At 38.9% G+C, this 10,868-nt stretch overlaps 1 protein-coding gene across 1 annotated transcript; it reads left to right on the top strand.

Annotated features, from left to right (window-relative positions):
- The first annotated feature begins 305 nt into the window (after positions 1-305).
- On the top strand, positions 306-9,544 carry mvb12ba (multivesicular body subunit 12Ba). The gene is made up of 10 exons (XM_037692307.1): positions 306-665; positions 1,851-1,973; positions 2,299-2,406; positions 2,571-2,667; positions 2,853-2,982; positions 4,279-4,422; positions 5,631-5,725; positions 8,427-8,482; positions 8,906-8,965; positions 9,401-9,544. The coding sequence occupies exons 2-10, from the start codon at positions 1,863-1,865 to the stop codon at positions 9,485-9,487; spliced, it is 888 nt and encodes a 295-aa protein (XP_037548235.1). The 5' UTR covers positions 306-665; positions 1,851-1,862; the 3' UTR covers positions 9,488-9,544.
- Positions 9,545-10,868: the final 1,324 nt, after the last annotated feature.

Below are 10,868 nucleotides of genomic sequence, written 5' to 3'. Positions count from 1 at the left end.
GCTATTGGCTTACTACGTGTACGCGTGATGTGATTGGTCGACGCAGCTTCAGCTGAAGGAACGCTATTGGCTTACTATGAACGCGTTACGTGATTGGTCGACGCAGCTTCAGCTGAAAGGAGACAATTGAAGCTTCTGCAATTTTTAAAAACACGTTTAGTATTAACTAAGCTATTTTTTTTAGTTAGCAGGATATGGTTTAGCGAAGCTAACTTTTTGGCTGTGCCTACCAATCACAACTTTTATCCATTTTAAAAAACTTATAAATGGGGCCCCATTAGTAGCCCAGAGATCCACACCCTCCTCACTCCAGCCCTGCAGCACATGTGCACAGTATGTACACGACCTGGAGGCGGTCCTCCACTTACTGTGACAGAATGATTGAGACAACAGACGCAAAATAAACTGGGCTGCTGGATTAATGCGTGTTTATTACGTAGTGAAGGGGAGGGGGCGAGCTGCGGGTCCTCCAGTTCTCCGAACACCGACCCGACAATAAATGGTTTAGCGTTAGCACCGCTAACGCTAAACCTCCAAACAACTAATGTTCTGGATTGCTTCGCCGAACATGAAAATGTCCTAAACACGCGTGTCTCCCAGGAGCTGTGGGTGAGAGCAAAGCGCAGAAGTAAACACGAGACTTGAACTGTCGTTAGCCCCGCTGGGTAAGTGCCGCTCCTCGGCTAGCATGCTAACATTAGCCTCTGTTGCCTGCACGGTGTCTGAACTTCAAGCGTCTGCGAATCCGCTTTTGTTTGGGCTACGACAATGAAGGAGTTCTGTTTGTAAGCTCTTAAATCTGCCGAGGGGTAACAACAACCAGCTGGACAGCATCAACAACCCGTAGGTCTGATGTGTGAGGACACTCCCCGCTAGCATGCTAGCTCTCAGGCTCGTTAGCTAGCCTGTTGGCTAACTTCAACCAACTGTTATCGAAATCATCATCACAGTTTGTAAAGGACTAGTTATCATTCAGTAACATATCATTTTGAAAAATAAATAACGGGGTTATGTGATTTTCTGTTAGCCTCATACACATTCCATAGATAGTGTAAGCCCCATCTTTGCACCAGATGTTGGAGACCTAATTAATGTAACATGTCCTAGTAGTAAACCATTCTCTTCTGCTCATATAAGAAGTGGTGCTTGTATAACAAGTGCTTTCAATTTAAATAAGAGTTGACCCTAACCATGGGCTGTTTCCATGCTAATCATATTCAGTGTGTTCTCATTAGTTTAATCATGTTTAGACAGTTATAGTTACTTAACCATGTATTATCTCTTACACTTCATTTATTTAACTCAGTCAAGTTTACTTTTTTCACAGCGTCTGATTATAGTGGACGAAACTTCTTAAAATAACTAATAATAAAGGAAAGCAATGCCGTTTTTCTAAACATTATGTATTTAATGTTATCTGTCTCGTTCTGTTTCCTGTATATGTCCTCCAATATGTCCGCTGTGCCTCCTCTGCACATCCAAACCATCTTTATCTTGCATCTCTTAACTTTTCCCTGAATTATTAGATATTACAAATACCAATAAATGGCTTCCATCCATCCATTATCTTTTACCCGCTTCTTCCATTTTTTGGGTCACGGGGGTCGCCGGTGCCCATGTCCAGCAGTCTAAATGGCTTCCTCACATGGTAAAACACAGTAGATGTGTTATGATGGTGCTAGTTGGCTGTTTTTTTTTTAGGCATTTACAAAGAAGTATTATTGAGCGCCTGTTCTTTTTGTCATCATCACAGCTGGTCAAGCTAAATTTGTGTTTGTGTGTGTACATATGAGTGAGTGACACTTTGCTGTGATATGTGAATAACCTCAGATTGTTAATTTTTATTGTAGAGCTCTCCAAACATGCCTGAGGTTCGGGACCTTTCTGAGGCTTTGCCGGAGATGTCCATGGACCCCATCACTGGAGTTGGAGTGGTTGCCTCTAGGAACAGGGCACCCACTGGATATGATGTGGTAAACTACATGGCAGTACTTAGAACTAATGAATGTCTGAAATGCTGAAGTAACATGCAATTTACCAACAAGTAAATTATTTTTAAAGTTGACTTAAGGTATTAATTGTATGTAGGAAAAAAATAATTTCCAAAAAATGTTTTGTTTTTAAAATGTGACTAAAAGACTAAGCAAATAATTTAAACGCCTATATGTATGGATGAAAGTGTAAATTTAGTTGCTGTGGTTCCCTTGGACCCATTCAGGCCCCTCTGCACGTCTGACACAGAGCTTGTAACTCTAGTCTCAGTTCAGTGATGACTCTTCTTGAATCCCTCACCTCCAGATATCTACAACAACAGATGGCCTGGATGCTGACCTGTGGAAAGATGGCCTTTTCAAATCCAAGGTGACTCGTTACCTTTGCTTCACCAGAGTTTTCTCAAAAGAAAATGTAAGTCGATTCACAAACCAACTCAACAACAGTATTATGTTCATAAATGTATTATAAGCTGGTTAGAGGCAAACCTTCTGTTTCCCCCTGATGTCCCCAAATATCTGTCCTTGATCTATCTATTAATGATCTATCTCTGCTGTCCTCTGTCCCTTTCTCTGTAGAGCCATTTAGGTAACGTTCTTGTGGACATGAAACTGATTGACATAAAGGACACTCTGCCAGTGGGTTTCATCCCGATCCAGGAGACTGTTGACACTCGTAAGAGATTAGCTCAAGTCCAAATCCCTAGGAATTGTTGCGAAATGGAAAATATATTTAAAAGTTGTTCAGATTATTGATCTGTCAAATGTGTTTATATCTGATTATTAGACCTGTTAGCTGTTTGTTTAGTGAGCGTATTGTTGGCCGTGGGAGTGAAACTCCTTCCGTCTGGTTTCCTGCAGAGGAGCAGGCCTTCAGGAAGAGGCGGCTCTGCATCAAGTTTATTCCAAGAGACTCTACTGAGGCAGCTATTTGTGACATCCGCATCCTGGGACGCTCCAAGCAGGCGCCTCCTCAGTACACCTTTATAGGGTAAATACCATGCGGTGTTTAAATCTTTTCATATTCTCTCTTCTGTGTTTGCATGATGACATTCATGGTGTAGTTTCAAATTATTCCATTAGTTTTTGTGACGCGTCACTTCAACCTGTAAAACTTTGTTACATCCACTGGCCGACATGAGTCCCTGCTTGAAGACACGTCCTCCTTGTGGTGTCTGCACACCGAGCCAGCCGTAAATGAGCTTGTTGAGGAACTGTTCATCCAGCATCAAACAAAGGTTTAAACACAAATATAGGTCTGCTGTTTGGGAATTAAAGTTGGTGTTCGCTTTTGAATGGAACCAAAACCAAACAAGTGCTCCATTTGATTGCAGAACAGTTAATTTTAGAAATCCTACAGACGTATTTTAAAGGATTTTTTTTCTTAAAATGTAAACGGGTTAAATGGATGAATGACTTTTTTTGCTAAAGTTAAGACTATTTAAAACTGATTGAAAATTGCTGCTTTCGAAGATATTTTATTACACCCTACCAAAAATCCCACTATAAAGGTCACTCTCCAGCTTAGTCATTAGAACTTATTGGAAGTAGATGCATAAAGCAATGCAAGATATTATTGCACGTCAACTGCCTTTAGAAAGTAAAGTTTTGTTTTTTGGACTCGCGCCTGAAGGATGGTCAAAGATAGATAAATATCTGTTTTAATATTTTATTAGTGGCGTGCAAAAAAGCCCTCATGAAAAATGGTCTTTCACTGGAGAGCTCAACATGAACATATACAGGATGGAGAGAGTAAGTGCAGAAGTAAACGATGAAAAGGACAGATTTATTCTACGCTGGAAGAACTGGATGGTTTTTATAAAAACACGTAGACCAGATATAGACCGAGCAATTTCTGAACGATATATCGGCTGTAACAAAAACCACTTTTACTCCCTTTGTTGTTTTTTATTATTAGGTTTTTGTTGTTTTTGTTTCCTTGTCTAAAAAAAAAGCATTTAAATTGATTACTAATAATTGAAGTGGATTTATACGTTAAATATATTTATAAATGTCAATAAAAATGAATAAATTTAAAAATTGCTGACAAACGCTTCCTGGCTGAATCATTAAGAAAAACTTAATGTGCTGTGCGGCCCCTGATTGAGTGTTTACGTGACTAATATCAGACTGGTTTACTCGATCCTTGTTCATTTTTGAAAAAACCAACAAATCAAAACGGGTCTGTTCTGCATTTGTAAAAGATGAAGTGAATCTACTTGATCTAAAGCTCCCAATCTTGGCCTTTATGTTTTCCCTTGTTAAAGCTGCTAACATTGTTTTACAGTGAGCTCAACAACATGGGAATCTGGTATCGCATGGGGAACGTGCTTCGTGCTCAGGACTCGACGCACACGCCGACCACCAACAACGTCCAAAATGTCAACTCTTCCACAGTCCCAGCTCCGGTTCTCGCCGCGCCGATGCCCAAGTAAATAATGTTCTTACATACACATAATCACATGTTTTGTGCCTGAATTATGATTAGATAATGTTGATTTTTGTCTAGTAATTATTATTTTTTGTATAATGATTATTATTATTATTGTATATCTCAGTGGATGAGATCAAGACTGGCAGCATTCAAGTGTTATGTTGACGTCAATAAGAAAAAATGAAATATCTTGAAATAGTTGACCATAGTGAGATCTTCTTCACCTCGGGTGACGTTTTTCTTGTATTTGCTTGAAAATTATAGTATTATATCAAGAAATTATACTACTACTGGAATCCACTAAATGTTTAAAGTTAAAAATTGGTGACGTGTCCTTGAAAATGTTTTGAGTCTAAGTGCCAGCGTCTCTTTTCACCTTTTAAGAAGAAATCTTGAGCTGCTGCATTCCTCCACCTTCAGAAAATTCATGTGTTTTTTCAATAAGCAAAAGCAAAATATGTTGAAATTAGGTAAAACGCTGCTGCAGTCAAAGAGCTGCTGGAACGCCACCACTTTTAAACTTCCAGATGTGTGAGAGAGGATCAGCGCCGACTGTCTTCCAAGTTGACCGCCAGTTCAAAGACAATCTGTCAGGACTCAAAGATCCTCTCTAGAAAAGAGGGCTCACTCCGTCACAATAAAGTGTGGGCCCTAATAGTCTTGTTGCTCTTTAAAACAGTAATTCCTACAGGCAAAGGTGCTTTACTGTTACATTTTTTAAATTTGACTGGTCTGTTCAAAATGACCACTGAAAACATGAATGCAACAAATATTTAGTGTCCATTAATGTTTTACATTCCAGTAGAAAAAAGCCCAATAATAACAAATTTAAGACGTCTTTAGAGAAATGATCGTCCGTTTTTTATCAGAGTGTTGTGATAATGGTTTTCATTGTTTTGTTCGTGAACAAAAGTGAAAGAGTCACTGCTTTTCTAAAGATCAAAAACATCTGGTTTAGCCCTAAGATGTGTTTTTATTTTTGTCTCCACTAAAGTTCTGTCCTTGCGGCACATCAAGTGGCCATTCAAGAAGCACCAGCTGTATCCTGTTCTGTTACACCTCCTGCTCCTCTGACCTTAGAGCTAACTCGTGTTTCCTGATGATAACACTCTTATGATCTTCACTAAACATTAACATTGTCTGAATGTAGCTGACGATTGTAGCCATCTTTGTTTTTAACTTTTAAACATGTTCTTACTTAAAAGGCATATTTCCATGACTCTACCTGCCAGCTTCAGAGGGAAGAACACCACCAGACCAGACTATGAGCACCAGAACTCCAACCTTTATGCTATCTCAGGTCAGTAATGGATTATTATCCTCTTTTATTATTATTGTCCTTCCTTTGTCTAAATTCTGTTGCTGTGTTAGTGAAGAAGCCAGACCTGGTACTAACATTCATCCTGGATGATCTGATTGCTCTTGGACGGCACTAAACACAGGCATGAACGCTCAATACGCAGTCAGACATCTTCCTTCAAACCGTCTTCGGAGGTTTTAGGTACATTAGTTTTCTAGTCTGAACACAAACCATCCTGTAGGACTTCCTGCTGAGCCAGTGTAGCTCCGTGCAAGCAGACGTAATTACCTTAAACACAAAAAAAAAGTTTGGCAATTGGCTCATTTATTTATTCATTCATTTCATTTCAGTTAAAACAAGACTTATTCCATACAAATAAAATAAGATACATATAAAATGAAAGGCAGCAGAAGAAGAACGAATTCTTATCATTTCTGCCCCTTCTAAACAATATCAATTCAAAACGATCTATTCAAACAATACATAATACAACCAACCATAAAGCTTATCACAATTCATTATAATTCCATACCATTATCCAACTTAAATATATTTCATCATCAATACATTCTTAATCTTTTTTTTTAAATACAACTAATGAATTCTCCTTTTTGATATCATTATCCAAACCATTCCATAAACTAATTCCCTTGATCAAAGTAGACCTGCCCTTAAAACTTGTTCTATATTTCATCTTTACAAAAATATCTGTTCCCTTTAAATTATAACAACTATTCCTTTTAACGAAATACACTTGTATGTTTGATGGTAAATTTTGGTTCTGAGCCTTGTACATAAATAATAGAATATTGTAATCAACCAAATCATAAAACTTAAGAATTTTCAGTTGATAAAACAAAATACTTGAAGGATGGCGATAATGCTTTTTTGCGATAACTCTTATAACTCTTTTTTGTAAAATAAAAATAGACTTGGTTGCAGTTTTACAAGCTGTACCCCAGATAGCAACACAATAAATCAAATGTGGCACAATTGTATTGTACAGTAGACACGATGCTTTATCAGTCAGAAATTCTCGTACTTTATGTAGCATTGCTATAGACCTGGAAATTTTAGTTCTTACAAAATTAATATGTTTTTTCCATGTCAATGTATCATCTATAATCACTCCCAGAAACTTTACTTCACTCACTCTTTCTATCACAACACCATCAATTTCAAAAGGAAAATCTATAGATGGCTTTTTTTTTTTACTAAATATCATATAATTTGTTTTTTCTAGATTAAGTGATAATTTATTTAATTTAAACCAAGTATGAATTTTTACAAACTCAATCTTCATTAATTCAAACATCTGATTTAAGTCTTTACCCGAACAAAAGAAAGTTGCATCGTCTGCAAATACAACACACTTGAGAATACTAGATACATACTAATACATTTAAAATAATTAAACAGCCATTTTTGTTAAATATTCTGTAGAAACTTTTTTTTTTCTTTCTGAAAGTGCTAATAAATTGTTTGTAGGGGTGCACTGATTTCTAAAAAAGTCCGAGCTGCCGATTCTGATTTTGTTTTATAAACGACTCTGTCGGGTGTTATAAGTTCACAACGCACCTTCAATTATCCAATATTATTTTATTGTAAAATACGCCCTTGAACAATATCCTAGAAACAATACAGACTTATTTTAACTGGCCATGAGGTAGTGATCTGAAATATAAATGAAGTTCAGACAGTTGTTGTTAAAACAAACAAAAATGAGTAAAATCAGCTTCTCATGCAAAATCAGACGATTTTTGATTTCCCAAAATTAAGGAAATCGGGGCCAATAAATCAGCTTTATCGGTGCACCCCAACTGTTTATTGCAATACATTTTGAATAAAGATGTCAATTTTTGTCATGAATTTGTGTGTGGATTAGCAGCGTGCTATATGGTGAGTATCTGTTTGTTCTGGTTGTTTGTGAGCTGACTGGACCTGCTGTGGTCACCATAAGTTCTCGTTATGCGTCATCACAATCTGAACTGTTGTTTCACGTTATATTCACTAACACAAACGCACCACTGATGTAATGTTTACTGTAAACGTATGTACATAACAGCTGGTGGGTGTTTTACTCTAATGAAGTTTTACGAGTTAAAATCTTCAACGCCTTTGCTCCAACAGCTTTGATACGACAACTTATTTCATGCTCCTTCTCTTACATTTACTCTTTTAGGTAATTAAGCTCATAGGAACTGTTTAGGTTAAATAACGCCACAGAAGTTCAGAACAGCTGAGCCGAGTAAATGTAAAAAAAAAAAGATTAAATGCATTTGTTTGTACAGAAACGGCAGCAGACCTGCTCAGGTCCTGTTTGTTGCTCAATGTGTGACGTAGTGAATGTTTATTTGCATGTAGATCAACTGATCTCATCACTCCAGACACTTTAATGCCAGGTGTGAACAGCTGTACCTAAACCTCTCTATTCATTTAAATAACAAACATTTCCTGGAGAATATTTGTGTGATTACCACAGATGAACGTTTGTAAAACTACATATAAATTACATAATAACTGCTTTAATGGGCCCAAGCTTCTGTAGTTAGTTGTACATACTTACCGGTAATGTATTTGTTTTTGACAAAAGTGTTATTCTCCACAGAACGTTGTCTAGTCAAGATGATTTGTGTAAATGTTTCTTGGCTTTCTTACAATGATGCATTAATGTGAAAAGTTTTTGAATTGTCTTTTTCAGCAATGGATGGAGTGCCTTTCATGATTTCTGAGAAGTTTGCCTGCGCCTCTTCAGATGTAAGTCGTACAAGTTGTTATTTTAGTACCAGTAGGGAGTTCTACTGGGGACCAGTGTTTATTCTGGAGCAGTGAGCTGCAGTGTGATTTGACAGCTCCGCTCTAGTTGAGCACCGAAGTGATGCTGAGGGAAGTAATCTAGAGCATCTTCATAGAGCTGATCTTTAAGCAGCCATTCGTGTTGTTGCTGCTGATCTCTTGCCTTTAAGCTGCTGTGTTCACACCCATCTGCTCACTACAGACTCATGTTCAGGCTGCTGTTTAATACACCGCATTGTTTTACAGTATTAGTGTTTAGCATATATCTTTGATTCTTGTGTACGGTTTCTATTTATACTTTTTTTTTTTGTTGCTAATTTTGGGTGTAACTGGGACCCTGTGTACACAATTTCATCCCACCTCATGTACCTTGTCTTTACGCAGCTGCAGCAGGTGGACCTTATGGGCATGACAATCAAGTCACTGGCTGAAATTGAAAAAGAGGTAATAAAATGTCTCTTCTTACAGTCTTCACTTTCAAAGTTACTGTGTCAGTTCTGATTATCTACCTGTCAGTGGTTGCTTGTTTAGCCAGCACAGGCTCTCTGACAGGCCATAAAATACTAGTTTTGTTGCTCCCTAACCATATCTGTGTCCTCAGTCACCATGTAACTCTAGATGTTAATATTTTGACAGCCTGCTGCATTGATTATGCAGATGTGGATGATTGGTTTGGGTTAAGATCATTAAAAACTTTCAGTTTTCATGAGACGAGCCTCTTATGGTCTCTACCAATGAATGACCTCAAAGGTTTACTGCAGCTCCACATCCTATCCAGGAGAGGGCACTGTGGTAGGTCGCTTCACGGGCCTTTCAGAGTGTCTTGGTGAAGGTGTGACAGTAAAGGATGGACTGATTCTGTTGCTCTCTTTGTCTCAGTATGATTACAGTTTCCGCACCGAGCACAGTGCAGCAGCTCGCCTCCCCCCCAGCCCAACACGGACCTCCCTGAGCTCCGAGGCCTGAGCTTGTACTCTTTAAACATCTCCATGGACATCGGCAGGAGAACGCTGTACACAACTACTGAGAACCTGTTACAGCAAACTGCAACCCCCCCCCCCCACCCCCCTCATCTTCTTCAAGGCAGCATCCTGAGAAGGAAGAAAATCTCCAGCTGGAGCAGAAACCTCTGCTAACTTCTTGGAGATGCCGTGGCCTCTGTTATTCCTGTACTGTGTAAACGACAACATTGGAACTCGGTGGCTCTGCTGGAACCACTACACACGACACCGAGCAGCTGGAGCTGCCCATCATGGGTCAAATATTGAAGAGTTTCACTCGTATTTCTTCTTTTTAAAGCGTCGTGGCGTGTTGCTTCTTCGTGATCCAGATAACCACTCCCCATTTAAAGAGTCTGACACCAGGCTAAAGTGCTGGAGGGCTTCTGTTTAACTCCGTCTGAAAGACTTCGTCATATTCTGCTCCTCGTGAAATATCTGAATCCAGTCTGCATGCGGCAGGTCATACGTTCATACAGACATGAACTGGGGGGTTCTGGATTGGTTGCTGAGCTTGCTCTGGTCTTGGTGGTGGGGGAAGAATCTCTTGATGTTACTGTATTATTCTGGTTTAACGATAAGTGCACTTTGTGTTTGGGACTGTGAGTGTGCTTTCTTTTTGTCTTTGATCTTTTCATAACCACTTGTTTTTGTACTAGCCAGCAGCTTGGCTGACAGGAAGCCACTGTTCTGTTTCCTAACCTCAAATAAGGCTGTCACTACAGACCTCCACATACCACTAGGTGTTTGTGAACTTCAGCTAATTAAACTTGGGCCAGGCATTAAAGGGAAGTTTCTGCATATTTTGAAGTGGGGTTCTGTGGAAGGGCTATGAATAGTTAGTGTCTTACCTGTTGCTGATAGCTCTTTGAACTACCTCGTTTCTTACTGGACAGGCTGGCTTACGGCAAGACTGAAGAGTATCTCTGTCTACAGCGGTTCATTCAAACCCAGTTTCATCGAGCTTTACGTCCTGCCAGTTCATCTTTGAGCAGGTCTGGAGTCTGATCATTATTTGTAAGCTCAAAAAGCAGCTGCAAGCTGTAGCACCTGTGTTGCCAGAGGTCACTTCTGGCAGGAATTCACCTTTCTGTCCAAACACCAGTGTAAAATTAACCTGAGGGAGATGTAGAAGTTTATAAATAGACTTTCCATAAATCATAAAGAAGTGTAGCAGATGGCTAAATTCACTTTGGAAGTGGGTCCACGTTGATTTTCTTGATGGGAGGATTTGTTAATTTGAGTGAACCCACTTCTACAGTGAAGCATCAAGCTTGAAAACCTCATAAACACGACTGTTTAAACCTTTATGCTTTTGTATTCCATAGTTACTTTAGCAGGAATGTTGT

Source organism: Nematolebias whitei, chromosome 18, assembly GCF_014905685.2.
Source record: "Nematolebias whitei isolate Nwh7 chromosome 18, NemWhi1, whole genome shotgun sequence".
Classification (NCBI taxonomy): domain Eukaryota; kingdom Metazoa; phylum Chordata; class Actinopteri; order Cyprinodontiformes; family Rivulidae; genus Nematolebias; species Nematolebias whitei.
This window is presented reverse-complemented; position numbering and strand designations above follow the sequence as displayed.